Source organism: Giraffa tippelskirchi, chromosome 5, assembly GCF_054371585.1.
Source record: "Giraffa tippelskirchi isolate mGirTip1 chromosome 5, T2T-mGirTip1v1.2.pri, whole genome shotgun sequence".
In the NCBI taxonomy this organism is placed as follows: Eukaryota; Metazoa; Chordata; class Mammalia; order Artiodactyla; family Giraffidae; genus Giraffa; species Giraffa tippelskirchi.
In genome coordinates, this window is record NC_137279.1 from 50,194,720 (window position 1) to 50,212,060 (window position 17,341).

The window sequence follows — 17,341 nt, forward strand, 5'->3', positions numbered from 1 at the left end:
GAAGCTAGAACTGTTTTTCTGCTCCAAAGGGATGCTATTCTTTTGAGGAAATCAGCTTGAATTTATATCTTTTCTTTCTTGGTACTTTTGCCTCAGTTTGGATAATACAGCTTTATTTTCAAGTTATCAAAATCCAGGCAAGAGCTAGGTTTTCAGGACCCTCTGGTATTTCCACATTGTCAGTTAGTCCAGCAGTTATTTCTCTGGCAATATTTACCCTTTTATTCATTAAAGTATGAATTAGAACATGTATCATTTTTAAAAACTCCCCACACCTGTTTCTTGTGCATTTCATCTTCCTGTGAATAGTGATGGTGTGGTCCCTGCAGCCAGCTTGTGGAGTCTTGACTTGCTTAAAAACAAATTCAACATGAAGTTGTTGCCAGAGGAGATTCAGCCAGATTGCCTATCTAAAGCTACCTCCTTGTTTCCTGTGTGTATGTGCTCAATCGCTCAGTCGTGTCCGACTCTTTGTGACCCCATGATCTGTAGCCCTCCAGGCCCTCTGTCCATGGAATTTTTCAGGCAAGAATACTGGAGTGGGTTGCCATTTCCTCCGTGAGGGGGTCTTCCCTACCCAAGGATTGAACCTCTGGTCTCCCGAGTCTCCTACATTGTCAGGTGGATTCTTTACCATTGCACCACCGGGAAATCCCCTATTGATCACCTACGATGTGCTGAACACCATGCTGGTTGCTGGTAATTGGGAAGATGAAATTACCTTTGAGCATCTTGAGGTCTAGTGAGGCACACAGCTGATTCTAGTACATAATATAAAGTGATAATTCATCAGTCACACAATAAATTGTAAAGACGTTAAGCTGGACCAGTTTTGATGTTTCAGTGTGTTTCCTTCTGGGCTGTGGCTGGTATGGAAGTTTTGTTTCTCCCTTCCCCCTGTTTTATTTTTAAATAACAATGTGTTGCTCCTGTGCCTTTGTATAATAGTTCATTTTTAGAGAATGAATAGTAGTAAAAGACTAAGATTTAATGTGAAAAATGTCTGATGAAGAAAATAAAAACTGTAGACCCACAGGTTGAACTAAGATAACTAAGAATATCATTTAAAGTATGATAATAAGTATTTTGTGTACAGTTTTCTAGAAAAAGAAGTTCATTATTGAGTAACATTTATGGATTCTTAAGACTGGGAATATGGCACTCCTAATTTAAAGTTTCCTAAATTTTTTCATAAGTTTGACAGCATAGGTGTTGGCTCTTTTCATCTTCTTTGTTTGTCTCAGTATACTGATGTTTTGTCTAAATAATATACCCTCATGCTTGAATCGGAGAAGGCAATGGCAACCCACTCCAGTACTCTTGCCTGGAAAATCCCATGGACAGAGGAGCCTGGTAGGCTGCAGTCCATGGGGTCGCTAAGAGTCGGACACGGCTGAGCGACTTCATTTTCACTTTTCACTTTTGTGCATTGGAGAAGGCAATGGCAACCCACTCTGGTGTTCTTGCCTGGAGAATCCCAGGGATGGGGGAGCCTGGTGGGCTGCCATCTATGGGGTTGCACAGAATCGGACACAACTGAAGAGACTTGGCAGCAGCAGCAGCATGCTTGAATTGTCGTATCTAATTTAGGCCTACTAATTATGAGATATTATCTTTTTTAAAGAGTAGTGAAATAAAGATACATATTGTTATGAATATAATTACATTTCAGAGACTGAAGTTAATGATGTTCGTTTGTAGAATAAGTTTTTATGTCCTTACTGACAGCCCACACCAGTAACTTTTTTTGTATTCTATTTCCTAAACCCCATGTCAGGTTAACAAACCCAGTTTATTTTATTATATATTCAACAAAATTACTCTTTCAATAACATTTTACTTAATTTTGAGTTTCAAAAAGTAAATGTGGACATCTTTATCATTTAAGCGTCAGCTTTCCTGAGTTGTTTTAGATAGAAATTGCTTCTTGGTGTTTCACTGATGAAGTATCATGAATTATTGTGCAGAGAAAATGAGAAGGGAAGGGCAGTAGGGTTCCCAGGGAGAAGGAGATAACTGTTCTGGCTTAACTAGGACAGGCCTGGTTTTGTATGAACCATCCTGAATGGGTATATATTCAGAGTCATGGCCTGACAAATGCTTTTGACTTTTTATTCCTCCTGAAGGACAAGCTGATGGCAGAGGAACCTTCCCAGGCCAGCTCAAGTGTTTGGGAAGGACACCCAAGTGCTGGCTCTGCAGTCCTTCCAGACACCTGGGGTCACGCTGGTATTGTTAATCAAGTCACTTCCCTCATTGTGTGTATTCAGTTCTTGCGTCAGAACCGAGAGCCAGTTAGAGCTCCACCGATGGGAATTGCTCTTGGCAAAGAGCTCAAATTTCCAGCACAGCATTTTGCTCTGATTTTTTTTCTAATTAAGAAGTTACGTGCTTATTATAAAAGTTTAAACAGTATGGAAGGTCATAAAGAAGAAAGTAAAAATGTCTAAAATCTTACCACCCAGAGGTAATCACCTTTACTATTATCCATAATAGAAAAGTAATAGGCATTGAGATACTTTTCAACTTTATCTTTCAATTCCAAGAACACGAGCATGACATGGCACTTTCCTTCCTCCCCCCTTAACAGCTTTATTGAGCTTTACTTCATATACCATACAGTTTACTCATTTAAAGTGTACAATTCAGTGATTTTTAGTATACTCATAGAAGTGTACAACTATCGCCATAGTCAGTTTTAGAGCACTTTCATCACACCATTAAGCATTATCACCATCCTTACCCCCTGCTCCCCAGGTAGCTCAGGGGTGAAGAATCCACCTGCCAACCCATTGCCGTATTCTTGCCTGGAAAATCCTATGGGCAGAACAGCCTGGCAGGTATAGCCCATGGGGTCACAAAGAGTCAGACATGACTGAACAACTGAGAGTGCACACACCCTTACCTCACCCCATTCCTTCATCCCTCCCAGCTCCTGGCAACCACTAATCTGTTTTCTCTCTATATATATTTGCCTGTTCTGTACATTTCATATAAATGGACTCATACAACATGTGGTCTTTTGTGACTGGCTTCTTAGCACAGTTTTTTCACAGTTCATCTATTTTATAGCATATGTCATGCATGGCAGTTTAAAAAGTAAATCATTAGCACATATTCATGTATCTAGGCATACTTTCTAAGTTTTAACAGCTGCATTTCTCATTTTAACAATTTATTTTCATGTGTTAAAGTTGTATACCGTGAAAGTAATGATTAATTCTGAACATTTAAAAAATAAATAGGTTATAACCAAAGCAGAAAGGCTTCCTCATATTTTTTATAAAACCCAACATTTAAAAACTTGGTAAATTGTGTAAAGTAGAATTGTGTAGTGGTTTTCTATGTCAAATTGATTGTATATAGAGAAGAATGCTGGACCATTTGTGAAATCTCGTAGGTTTATTTTTTTGGCTCCCAGGCACATTTTTCTTGCCCAGCATTGTCCTGCCTTCACTTCCCCCCCATATCCAAGAGCATTAGCTTAGAAACTTCATACTTTTTTTTTTTTGTACTTCATATTTCTTTGATTCTTTCTCTTAACAAAAGTAGGGAAGAACAGACATGGTCTTTGAAAACTTCTGTATTACACTTTTAGAATGAAAGCAGTTTTCTTAGTTAAAAGAATTGCACCTCTTTACTTAAGGATGAGGGAACGAAATTGTATGAATTTCCTTAAGAATGATTTGAGGTGTTCTCATATTATTAGATGCTGCCTCTCATCCCCAAATGAGCCTGGCCCATGGTATTGGGTCCCTCTGTACATATATCCCCTCCCTCTTCTCCTCCCTCCCACTTTGCCTAATATTAATGTTGCCTAAAACTTTTAAGTCTAGGCAGATTCTTCACATTTCTTAGAAAATTTAGTATTACCCAATTTTATATTTATACTTGTTATCTCCTTTCAAATTTTTGAAGTGGATAATCTTTCAAAACATAGGTAATTAATAAAACGAAACAGGAAATAAGAATGCCTAGTAAAGGAGGGAGAAATAATTATCTTAGTTGTCTGGGAACTAACAGTAACTCCTAGTGTTGACTACCAGAAAGTTCTAATTTTCAAAAAGGGAGCATACTAGTTGACCAAGAAAATCACAGACAGAAGACATGTGCACATAGGAGGAGCATACAGCTCATTTGAGAATTTAAAAGACCAGTGTCCCCGGAGTGTAGAGAGAAACAAAGTATGAGTTGGATCAGTTAGGGTACAATTACATCATAGGGAGAAAGCACTGGATAAGTGCAAAGCTGTTGAAGAGATTTTACTAAGGGAGATGATTTGATCTGGTTTAGTTATTAAGTAGTACTTGTTTTTGTGGGGGAGGGGAGAGGTATGACGATCAGGATGAACAGATTAATTAGGTGATGCCATGTATAGTCTAGTGATAGTGATGGTGTTAGTCGCTTCTGTCATGTCCAACTCTTTGCAACCCCATGAACTGTAGCCCACCAGGCTCCTCTGTCCATAGAATTCTCAAGGCAAGAATACTGAAGTGGGTTGCCATTCCCTTCTCCAGGGGGTCTTCCCCACCCAAGGATCAAACCCGAGTCTCCCACATTGGGGGCAATCTTTACCATTTAAGCCACAAGGGAAGCCCCATGTAAAATAGTCTAGGCTGGTGTATTTTGTCCCTAAATGCATGTGTATTTATAGTTTATGTTTAGTATTGACATATTGAATACATTAGAAAATGTGAAATTATAGAAATGTAAAAAGAATGAGAAAAAATGAACAGAAGTAGAGGTACTACTATTTTCTTTCCCATCCCAGGGTATGATTAGCATTCTGGGATATGAACCCCATTTTGCAAACCAAGATATCCTGAATCAAAACAAGAGATTATGGAACATGAACAGTGACAGTGGAGATGGTTTGGAGAGAGAAATGCAGAGATTGTATTCATAGGACTTGGAAATAGGTTAAATAGTAGTGATAGAGGGAAAGGAATTCCCAGGGGGCTCAGCAGTAAGGAATCCGCCTGCAATGCAGGAGACATAGGAGATACAGGATCGATCCCTGGGTTGGAGAGATCCCCTGGAGGAGGAAATGGCAACCCACTCCAGTATTCTTGCTGGAATAATTCCACGGACAGAGGAGCCTGGAGGGCTCCTTCCATGGGGTCACAAAGAGGAGGACACCACTGAGCACGCAATAGAAAAAAGAGGTGAAGAGAGCCCTAGATTTCTGGTTTGCGTACCTGAATAGATTAGAGAGTTAACCAGATGCGGTAGTAATGAGCTAATCATCTTTGTTAAAGCATTCTACCTGAATGTGCTGCTTTCTCTGAGCATGTTCTTACTAGTTTCTTAGTAAGGAAGGACAGGGTTGGGGGTGGGGGGACGGAGGTGGTAAGGTGGTTGATGGACAGGCCTTGTTCTGTGCTCAGGAGGAAGAAGCAGAGAAATGAATGTTGGACATGAGTTACTCTTGCCTTTGGAAGTGTCATATTAGTACCCTAATATGACAAGGTTGGTAGGTTACAGACCCTACAACTTCTGCTTGACTCTTCGGTTTCTTTACCTGGAGGCAGTCACTCATTTCACATCTAAAAGGGCTTACAAAACAGGTGTGGAATGATGCTGTTGCCAAAGCCTAATCAGTTTTCAGCGATTTATCAACTGTGAGCAGTCATCTTCATACTTGCTTAGAAAGAAATAAAATGCGTTTGAGGCCCTAATTTAGGGGAGAACTAAAGAAATGAAGAGGGGTGGAGGAACCCAGTCATACAAACAGTTTTGCCTAAGACTCAGTAGTTTAGAAAAAGAGAGAGCAGTGGTATTTTTTTCACTTGTGACTATGGACATGTGATGTTTCATTTCCTGAGATATGTAAGATTTTCCTTTGTTGAAAACTGCATGTATTTTAAAACAATTTGAACTTCTTTTGAAAATGTTTTAAAATACCACTTTAAAAATACCACTACTTTGAGTAAATTTTACTATTTGTAATTCTCATGTCTTTTAGCACAGTGCCCTGCAGATACAGTACTTTTTTCCTCCCATTTTTATTGAGGTATAATTGACAAAATTGTAAGGTGTTTACAGTGTACATCATGATGATTGGATATATGTGTAAGTTGTGAAAGGATTTCTTCCATCTGGTTAATGCAGCTATTGCATATTTATCTTTTCTGTTTGGTTGATCAGTGGTTTTGTTTCAGTAAGAACATTTATGTTCTTTTCTGAGAAAATTTCAGTTATACAGTTAAGTGTTATCAACTGTGTTTTACGTTAGATCTTCAGTCTTTATTCATTTTATAGCTAAGAATGTGTGCCCTTTTACCAGCCTATTATCTATCTACCCTACTCCCTAGCCCCTGGCAATCACTCTTCTACTCTCTGTGAATTTAGCTTTTTTAGGTTCCACATACAGGTGATTCCATGCAGTCTTTTCTTTGTCCAGCTTATTGCAGTTAGCATAATACCTTCAAGATCCATCCATATTGCTGCTAATAGTAGGGTTTCCTTTTTCCTTTGGCTGAATAATATTGCAGTGTGTGTGTATTAATATATATAATGCATCTTCTTTATCCATTCATCTGTTAATGAACACTTAGGTTGTTTTGTATCTCGAGTTTTGTGACTGTTACTGCACTGAATGTGTGAATGCAGATTATTTTTTCAGTTTCGTGTTTTCAGTTCCTTTGGGAATATGCCAAGAAGTGGAATTCCTGGGTTATATGGTAGTTCTGTTGTTAATTTTGGGGGAAATTTCAAACTGTTTTCCGTAGTGGCTGCCCCAGTTTATATTTCACAGTACCTACTTTTTGAAGAGAGGCAACCATACCACACTGCAGTGTCTTTCTCCATTCTATTCTAGATGTATTAGAGCAAACACAGTTGCTTTCAGTCAGTTCAGTTCAGTCACTCAGTTGTGTCCAACTCTTTGTGACTCCATGGACTGCAGCATGCCAGGCTTCCCTGTCCATCACAAACTCCTGGAGCCTACTCAAACTCATGTCCATTGAGTCAGTGATGCCATCCAACCATCTCATCCTCTGTCGTCCTCTTCTCCTCTTGCCTTCAATCTTTCCCAGCATCAGGGTCTTTTCAGATGAGTCAGTTCTTTGCATCAGGTGGCCAAAGTATTGGAGTTTCAGCTTCAGCATCAGTCCTTCCCATGAATATTTAGGACTGATTTCCTTTAGGATGGACTGGTTGGATCTCCTTGTAGTCCAAGGGACTCTCAAGAGAAGAAGACTTTCTCCAACATCACAGTTCAAAAGCGTCAATTCTTTGGTGTTCAGCTTGCTTTATAGTCCAACTCTCACATCCATACATGACTACTGGAAAAACCATAGCTTTGACTAGACAGACCTTTGTTGGCAAAGTGATGTCTCTGCTTTTTAATATGCCTCATGACCTCTCACAACTGGTGACAGTAGCACTTTGCAATCGTGAGGATAATAACCTGGGGCCCTCGTGGTAGTCACTGCTAATTTGGATGCTTGTGCTGTGCTCACTCAACAGACCAGCTTTCCAGAGAGCACAAACCAAATTAAAACCACCTCTAAGCAAACATTTTCTCATTTAATCCTCGGAAAAAATGCTGAGATGGGTAGTATCCTCATTATAAATTGCTTTGAGATTAATTGCTGACAGTGGAAACATCTAAGGTTAAAAATGTGAATACTAAGGATCTACTATAGTAATTCTATATAGCAGTAACAGTAATACTGATCAAGTGACATCTTATCATTTTCTCCTACTAGTATCTCACCCAAGGCTTCTGTACTTCCTTGCTTGTACAAAGCACCTACCAATAAAGTATGTTAAAGGGTGGAGAAAGCCTGAGGGATAGCTGTTTTACAAACTATTAGAAATATATTAACAACCGTGACAAGACTATTTCAAGGTCGGTGTAGCTCATAGAGATGGGTCATTTTTCTTTTCTTGAAGTCTAACATAGATGTTAAGTTTTGCTTTTTTGATACATGTTAACCTCCTCAGTTCCTGTTTTCCTTCAGGGTTCATCCTTATTTCTCTCAGCCCTAAGCCTATTTTAATACACTGATTTAAAGAGAAATGTCCCTTTTTTTTCTTTTTCTAACTGAATTTCTTCAATCCAAACACTGAACCTTCTTTGCTCATATTCTATGCTCCTCCCTCAGTTGAGCAAAGAAAGAGTCAACAGCATCAGTATTAAGCAGGAAGTGCTGTTAGCCTTATGCATATGATGAAATGAATAATTTAGTATCTTCGGGAAATGCAAACTGCAGTAGAACTCAATCTAGCTTATCAGAATTTAGATCAGTACTTTACAGGATGGTATGAAGTAAAAGTCCGTAGGAAAGAGATGTTTAAAGATACCAGGTTGCATAGAATATTGCATAATTGTTTAAATTGTCACGAGATTGGGAGTTTTTTGTCTTATGTGGTAATAATGTTTTACCTGCATTCTGACAATTGTCAGATGACTTTTTGCCAGAATGATTGGTAATGCAGTGTGGCAGTTTCTTTGCTGTCAGAGACGAGATAATTTCTCAGGTTTTTCCTGTAAGTTTTTAATATTTTTCTTATTTTTTAATCCTTTAAATATAAATGAAAGGAACTGAAAGGTAAAACCTGAAGACTAGGCATGTTTATTTAATAAAGGCTTTATAGAAGTAGTCATTTACAGACATCGGTAAGAGATTTTTTTTTAAGTTTAAACTTAAAATATAACTATTGAAAATTTTCTAAATGGTTTATCATCTTTGGCATGATCTGATTAGGCTAGTAGACATTTTATATGTGTGCCTGTGGTCTTTTTTTATGTCATTACTGTAAATATTGTGCATGCGACTTTAATAATATTTGGGTGGGTGGAAGTACTTAGCAAAGGTGACATTCATCAGTCTTATTTGTGTTTAAAAAAATCTGCTGTATTTAGTATCTTTAAAGCAGGGTTTAAACTTAATTGGATTGTATTAAATCTAATTTCTATAAATGATAAAGATTTTCTTGATTATTTAAGATTTATTATCGTTTTCAGATGTATATTTTTAAAATATAAATTGGTTTGGTTCTGATTCTATGCAGACATTTTTTAGTTAGCATATATTGTATTATTAAAGAGTACAGTTTTAAGGGAAATCTAAAATACTGTCTTGTTTGCCTTTCTGTAGTCTTTCTTAAGTCAGTATATTTTTAACTTGTTCACTGTTTCTTGATTAATACTGATTGGAAGAGAAAATCTTTCCCAAGCTGAAAAGAATTTTTTAGTATTTTATAGAAAAGTATTGATGTAAAGTTTTGAATGTTATTAATGTAAAACTAGAAGAAATTTAGTTTTGTTTTTCCCACCTCAATTTTGAGTGTCACCTTGCTTTTATAAAAGCCTTTCCCCTTTTCATAGATTATCACCTCCTCCTCATTGAATTTTTTCACTTTAAAGAGAATTTATCTCGTTAATACTCAAAGTAAATTTTAGTGTAGATAGCCTAAATACTAAATGGCCTTTTGATGTGGCCACACATTTTTAGTAAGATTTTTTTCAAATGTGTATGCATATAACATGTTGAAGAAAAAAAGGAAAAATAAAATGTGGCTTGATAAAACAATAATTTTGATGTTTTTCAAACATCTTCAAATGAAGTATCTTCATTTCAAGTATCTTCAAATTAAGATATTCTTACTTTACATCAATGAATATGTAACACTTGAATTGCTGGAGGCTGTTTAAAATGGCTTTGGTCTTCTTCAACTAGTAGAAATGAGTTCAGCTCATGTTAAGCTAATTATAAGCATTTCCCTTAAATTTTTTTCAGCTGCAAATTCTTTTAAATGAGCAATATTGAAAGAGGGTAACTATCATGAAATTAACTAATGGCCAGAGATTTGACTCCCTGTATCTCAGATCCATTTACGTTTTAAGATAAATTGTAAAGTGCAAATTGATGCATTCGGGAAATAATTAAGCTGTAAGTGCATCATTTGATCTGTGGCTTATTATAGGGTTTTTCCACCAAAAAAATACACATAAAATTTTCGAAAAATTTATGTTACAGAGGATACGCTTGTATTAAATTACAGAGTTTCCAGAATGAGGATCTAGCTAGGACGTATGTATAATACAGTTTGAACCTTTCAAAGCACCTTTTAGTTTATGTGAAGTTCTTCAGATGGCCCCGTTGTCTTTTGAAGCTTCTAACACCAAGGTGTCTGTTGCAGCCCAGAGCAAGGTTACTGCTACCCAGGACAGCACTAATTTGCGATGTATTTTCTGTGGTAAGCAACATTATGTTTACATTACTTTTTCAAGCTGTGGTACATACTACTTGCACATTTCCATAACTTTTGTTTCCTTAGGCCATGGTCTGGTTTGTGGTATTTGGGATATACAGCAAGCTACTGTTTTATGTTGTGATATTTGTTGTGGTTCATGTAGGTGATTTAGTCAGATTTGAGTTGGCTTCCTAGTGAGGATTTAGTTAAAATTAGGATCTCAGAACTAATTCTTGTTCACTTCTTCCAACATGAATGAGAGGGGTTTTTGTTTGTTCGTTTTTGTTTTCTTTTGTTTGAGAGCAGAGTTTTAAATTAGAATTTTAGGGGGAAAGTTCTATCCATCTTACTATGATATCAGAAATGTAATTGGGATTTTCTGGAAGGGAGGTTTTGCTTAGCTTGAATTAGTTTCAGATGTACATGTTGTGAGGCAGCTGTGAGCTCTTTCATGCTTTGATAGGTTGATTTCTGATCGACAGCCTCCTTTATTCAGTAGGTTAGATATCTGTGGCTTAGGAGTGAATTTAGGCTTATAGTGTGTTTTCTTTCACTCTCACGCTCATATACACATGTGTGCACATATATGTGTTGTTTGCTTGGACAAACCAGTTATGTCACTTAGCCTTTTTTCCACACTACAGTTAATCGCGTATACGCATATCCTTCTCCTTACACTAGGATATATCTGCATACATACACATTTACACACACACACACAGACATCTGAATTCCTTTTAGTCTCATTTGATTTTAAAACTTTGGTTTTGAAAATCCCAGTTCAAAAAGTGACTTTTAAATCTTACAGGCGTGGCCCCCCTTTCTTTGACTCAGATATGCCTTTTTGACTACTGTATACCTTAACTGGCCAGATTATTTTATGAGAGATAAAATGGTAAATACTACTAAAATTTTATATGAACAGTTCAGCTGTGTATCTTTATTTTATCTACATGACTCAGAGTTTTTGATATGCTCCTTCAGTACTACTAATATTGTTTCTTTATCTATAAAGAGACTTGTTTTAAGATTGATATACTTGCTGGTTTAGGCAAGGAAATATGTGTTACAAATTGTCCTCCAAAATGAAAATTCTAATGCATTCCTTAATCACTTGGGGTTTTATTTTATGATTGCTCCAGGTGACAGTTACAGGAGTGGGCCTGTTGTGCGGCCCTGTATAAACGTTTCACTCCATCTCAGATTCCTCAGTTAATCATTGCAGATTAAGTGTTTAATTAGTAACTTTTGATTTTTCTGCCTCCTCCTGGGGGTTCTTCCAGGCCATCTTTTGAACTAGCTGCGAGTGTGATTGTTCCTGTTTGTGTTATTAGGACTCTTTTTAGCTCTTTTTGAAAACCTGTTTGATGTTCTATACTTTGCTACTTAATATGTGGGGTTCCACATGCAGAATAATAGATAGAGTTTACCCAGTTGCAGAGAAAAGATTTGGCCTTCATAGAGGTGAATTTTTTAAGCTGTAAAATAATGTGTTAGAAAGCACTTTTCCCCCATTATTACCTTTGATTTAACTGTGTGCAACCAATATAATTACCACATTGCTAAGTTTAAACTTGATTTATTGTGTATAATAACACCTATTTGTCTTTTAGTCCTGTGTTTTTAAATGGTCTGTGGCTAAGTGTGAAACAAGATATGTGAAAATTAAAACGTGACAATAAGTGAAATATGCTTTAGCCAAAACTCAGTGCTGAAGTCAAGGCTGAAATGCCATTCATTCCTGGTTTAGAGAGACATTCTGATTTCCATCATTTATAAGTTACCCTATCAGCGACATGGACACATTTTCTTTATTAGAATCAGTGATTTACATACTTTGCTACATGAATCCTAGCCAGGACACATTAAGACCAGCTATTGTCTCTGGCTCTGGTAACAAAACAGAGCAAACTTAACTCTCATATAGCCACTGTTCTTTATGATATTAGAGTAGGGGCAAAGCAGGTTCACTTGTCTCTTCTCCCTTTTCCCTCCAAAAGAACTGTTGACCATCCTATGATGCTCATAAAATGTTGTTACTTAACCCACTTGTTAGAAAAGTCCCTTTTTTTCTTTTGCATTCTATGAGAACACAGATATTCATGTAGAGACATATGACCTGTGTGGAGTAACCAGTCGTTGAACTACAGGAAGTACAGGGGCAGCTGACAGCCTTGTACTCTTCACTGCTGCTTCATGTTGTGTGGCACCAACTGTGTAACCCAGTAGAGTGTCGGACAAGAAGAAAGAATGTTATTGTGTACCTGAAGTTCATAATTTACTTACAACTCTTATTTAATCTCACAGTATATTTATATTATTTTTAAATGCACATAAATTTCAATGTGCTTGTTAATTGTGAGTTGACAATATTGATAAAGAAGAAACAAAATAACCAGATTAAATATGGATGTGAGAAAATGCTGGGGGAGGAGGCTTCTGCTTGTCTGTTCCCAACCCCCCCACCCCCTTTAAAGAAAGTTTTTGGGAAGATAACCCATTATCACCAAGAACCATGTAGAAAAGAATTTTAAAGAGTGTTTTTTAGTTGTTCTTGGATTCCTCCCATTTAAAAAGGATCTTCCTTGTTGTAAACTATTTTTGTAGTAAGCAATATTAGCCAGAAAATACTACCCACATTTTTTAAAGCTCCTTTTAAAACAAGTTTGCTGAGTAAACTTAAAACTCAAAACTTAAAAAAAATCCAAATTAGTTTTTATGAATTGCTAAGAGAGACCTTTCTCACATTCAGATTTTTTTGTGAGTTATATCAAACTTTCATTAGTTTAATTTAAAAAAACCTTTAAATGAAATCAGTAGGATTGAGTTGAGATATTGACATCTTTCTCTTGGATTTATGTATTTGTGTTGAAACTTAACATTGAGAGATTTTAGTTGGTGAATTTAATCTATTAATATTATTGTTACAATAATAATTACAGTGCCTGGTATAGATGTGTTAGGATCAAATTTGAGATTGATGCCAAACAAATCTGACATTCACCTACTTAATTATTTGAGCCGCATGAGGTTTTAACTTAAATATCCAAACATTATTTTTGAAAATAGTTAAACCATGATGGTCTTATGAGTTGCCCATGCTAAATACTCACATTTAATATTTTTTTGATAAATATAACTTTGGAAATACTGCCCCCGACTAGTTTATATATTTTCAAAAGTACCCTCCCACCTTGTTTGTCCCTCTCCTTCTGCCAGAAGAGACAAGTAATGTACAGTAAACATTAGTGTATGGCTTAATATAGCAGTCTATTTTTGTATCATTATCTTGATATCAGAAAGGAGAGAATTCCGATCTGTTTACTAGACACTGTATATTTTCATTTATACAAACATTTGAATGCATTTTTAATTTTAGAAGCCTTTTGATTTTTTGTTGTTGTTGTTACTGATTACATGGAATTAATATATTTTTATATTTCCTTTATGTGGCTCTTAAAATAGCAGAGACTTTTAGGAAATCTAGTGAAATATCATTGCAGTTGTCATCTAATTTGTCTCCAGAGGGCAAATTAAATGATTAAAAGCATGTAAAGAGATGAGGGAAAAATTAGTAGGTAAGTTCAGATCAAATTGTTTTTCTACACTTGGAATATAACAAGTACTGTATTATATTCTAATGAACCTTATCCTTCTCTTTGTGAAATCTCCACTAGTATAAAATAGATAATTTGTGCTGTTAACTCAGATTTACAAGAATTTGCTTTAGCACTTAGAAGCATTTATTTATTAAGTGTCTTTTATACTAGTGTTCTATAAAAACACTTTCAAAATATCTGCCAGGGGCCTTTGCTAGCACACTAGAATTCACAAATATGTACAGCATTATCATTATGCATATATTTCTCTTCAAGAGTGGAAGATAACTACTATTTCTTTGTTCTCTTCTTTACTGGATGAAATTCAAGATTGTTCTATTATAACTATAAGCATTATATATTAGGTCCAGTATTTTATTTATCTCATTTTGTGACACAATTTTTATATTCAGTACATTAAAATGTCCCATTGTTTAGTGGCCTTCTTTATGAGATGCTAAAAATGGGTCTGCATTTTATATGACGTGGGAATGAATGGTCATTAGTTTCTAATGACAGAATCATATTGATTTGAATGCAGGTTTTTTGTTTTGTTTTACCCCAAATGAAAAATTATTACAGTTATCTCTGTTACATTAAAAATTCAGATAAGTAGATTAATTATATATGAAAGTTTAGCAAATGTTTGTTTTCACCAGTGCTGGAAATGCCAGGCCATTAAATAAGAATGGCAACTTAAAGTGGGCAAGTTTGATAAATGCATTAGCGTGCATCAGTCTAGTAATAAGGTTCTCATGCTTTCTCTCTCCTGTTTTTCATTTCCAGTGTTCTATTTAGGTGAGTTTTTGAATTCTGATTTTTCATTTAAGTTCTCCCTCTCCACTTCATAAATAAGTACCCCAAAGAGAATGTCTCATTGTCTTAGAAAATGTCAAGCTTAGGTGCCTATTCAGATGCTCATTGAACACTTGTTTTACTCAAGCTCTTCATATATAAATGTTTATTTTTCCTTTATTGTTGATGTTTTCCATTTGTTTCAAGTAAGCCTTCTGGAAATAATGACAGTATTTTGTTGCAGTCTTTCATTTGCTGTGTGTTATATGAAGCTTATATTTTATTTTGCTAAACAAAAAGAAGATACATTTGTAAATATGTGATGGTTTTATGTTATTCTCATGATTTATCTCCTCTATCCAGCACAATATAAAGATAATGTTCATCTATAATGTTTCCCTCCCTTTTTAGGGCCAACATTACCTAGACAAAATTCACAACTACCTGCCCAAGTTCAGAATGGCCCTTCGCAAGAAGAATTGGAAATTCAAAGAAGGTAAATTCCCAAGTTATTATTTGCCCCTGTCTACTACAGAAGACCAGTCTGTGAACATCTGATATTGAAAGTAGATTGTGTCTTATTATGAAATGTGTGCTGTTAAGAAGTCTTCAAGACATCTTATTTTTATAGTTGTTATAAATTAATCTGCTATCATTAGTTCTGTCAAGTGATTAATTTAGAAGATTGAAATAGTGTTGACTATGTAAGGCATTGGACATTAGATAGGACTTAGTAATGAATTATACAGTCATTCTGATTTTGATTAAACTGCTGGTCTAATGAAATCAATAATATTATCTTCATTATTTTCAGTGCAGTGTAGAAATAATTTGACATTATAATACAGCTTCATCTAGGGATTGTTTTTTTCTGAATTAGCAAAATAGTCTCTAAATTATAAGCTACTTTATAACAAAATAGCTTTATAAAATTCAGGTACAATCAGTAACTAAAATTGAGCTAGTCAAACCAGGTGTCCTACTTAAACAAAAACTTTTTAGAGATGTTGATGTTGCTTTTTGTTACTAGTAGATTACTCCTGTTTTCTTCTGGAGACTTGATAGCCATCATGTAGATGGAATTTTCCAATTGAAAGGCATTTGTTCCATGACAAGCCAGTATTTTTTATTGTTGTCTTTGATTTGGACCTCACATTTGAAACATTGTTTATATTCTTTATGTTATCTTAATATATGTGCCATGTTTCCCTGAGGGATGGTCAAGGGATCTCTGGCTGTGGTTCTGTGTTGGTTGCTTTGCTTTGTAACAACTTAGTCCTTGAAGAATGCCCTCCAGGATCTCCCAAAATGAGTTTTGTTTTTGACAGTCTGTATCTTCAGATCATTCCAGAAATAGCCTCCACATTTGGTGAAACTCTGTCTGCCCTTTAGGGTGATGCTGTGACAGATATGAATAAAAATGCGTTTCTGTAGAAATAAAGAAAATTGAAAGGACATAATCATTTCAGTTCTGTGTTGAAAGTTTTAAACATACTAGGATAATTCTAACAGAAATTGTAATGATCTGTCTCTCATACACACAAAAATAAAAGCAGTTAATAAAAAATGATCATAGGGGACTTCCCTAGTGGTCCAGTGGTTAAGACTCTATCTTTGCACTGCAAGGGGCACATGTTTGATCCCTGGCCAGGGAACTAACATCCCAAATATTAAGAGTAGTACATTTGTAGAAGACGAGGAAGATCCAGAAGAAAACCCTGAACATAGTACATAATCTTTGGGTGATACAAAGTTGGCAAGCAAGCAATCCAAGACACAGTTGCTGGAGGCCAGGACAGTAGAGAATAGAGACAGAAACCATCTGCTAGTACTGCTGACTCATTCAGGGTCGCAGGTGGGACATCCGCTTTGCACAAGGCTGTCAAGAACTTGCAGCGTGCAATTTTAGTTGGAAATGAGTATTTTAAGTGAATTTTTAGTAATTGTTACTAGAGCGTCATGCCTCATGTGTATTTTTTCTCTTTTCAAAGTGTTCATCTGAACTTGAAGTTTTTCTCTTTGTATATAAGTAGATGCTTTAGAGTTTGAAAATTGAAGATGTTTACATTACTTACTTGTTTAGTTGAAGACTTGAACTCAGTCATTTTGAAGCATGAAATCCAAACTTCTGAAAAGTTCATACAAATTTTATATTTTCTGTCCACAGTCACGCATAGACTGCTTTCTCCTTCCACATGACACCAACCAGTTTCCTTCTCTCTCCAGTATTAATTTCATCTTCATTCCTTTTCTTTACTGTCCACCCACTTCTTTTTTATTCTTAGGAAATCTGCCTGTGTCTCCACAGGTCTACTGGATATCATTTACTTAGACTAGTTTAAATGTCTTCTCTTAGTCCACATATACCACTTCTCTTTCTTCCTTTTGATACTTTAGAATCTCTTCTTTTTGCTAACCCTTCTCCTTTTTGTACCTCTTTGTTTTCTCTCTTTTTTTTTTTTTAATAAATTTATTCATTTTAGTTGGGGGCTAATTACTTTACAGTATTGTAGTGGTTTTTGTCATACATCGACATGAATCAGCCCTGGGTTTACATGTGTTCCCCTTCTTGGACCCACCTCCCACCTCCCTCCCCACCCCATCCCTCTGGGTCATCCCATTGCCCCGGCCCTGAGCATTTGTCTCGTGCATCGAACCTGGAATGGTGTTCTGTTTCACATACGATAATATACATGTTTCAATGCTATTCTCTCAGAACGTCCCACCCTCACCTTCTCCCT

At 36.0% G+C, this 17,341-nt stretch overlaps 1 protein-coding gene across 23 annotated transcripts in view; it reads left to right on the plus strand.

Moving 5' to 3' along the window:
* The window catches only part of ENAH (ENAH actin regulator), a 159,551-nt gene that overhangs the window by 101,154 nt on the left and 41,056 nt on the right, over positions 1–17,341 (plus strand). For 22 of the 23 annotated variants that reach the window (XM_081491557.1, XM_081491552.1, XM_081491558.1 and 19 more), the window contains one exon: positions 15,012–15,096. In XM_081491557.1, coding sequence (XP_081347683.1) covers positions 15,012–15,096 — 85 coding nt within the window. Of the gene's footprint in view, positions 1–10,152; positions 10,210–15,011; positions 15,097–17,341 lie in introns of all 23 variants that reach the window. The other variant, XM_081491534.1, reaches the window with a different exon arrangement.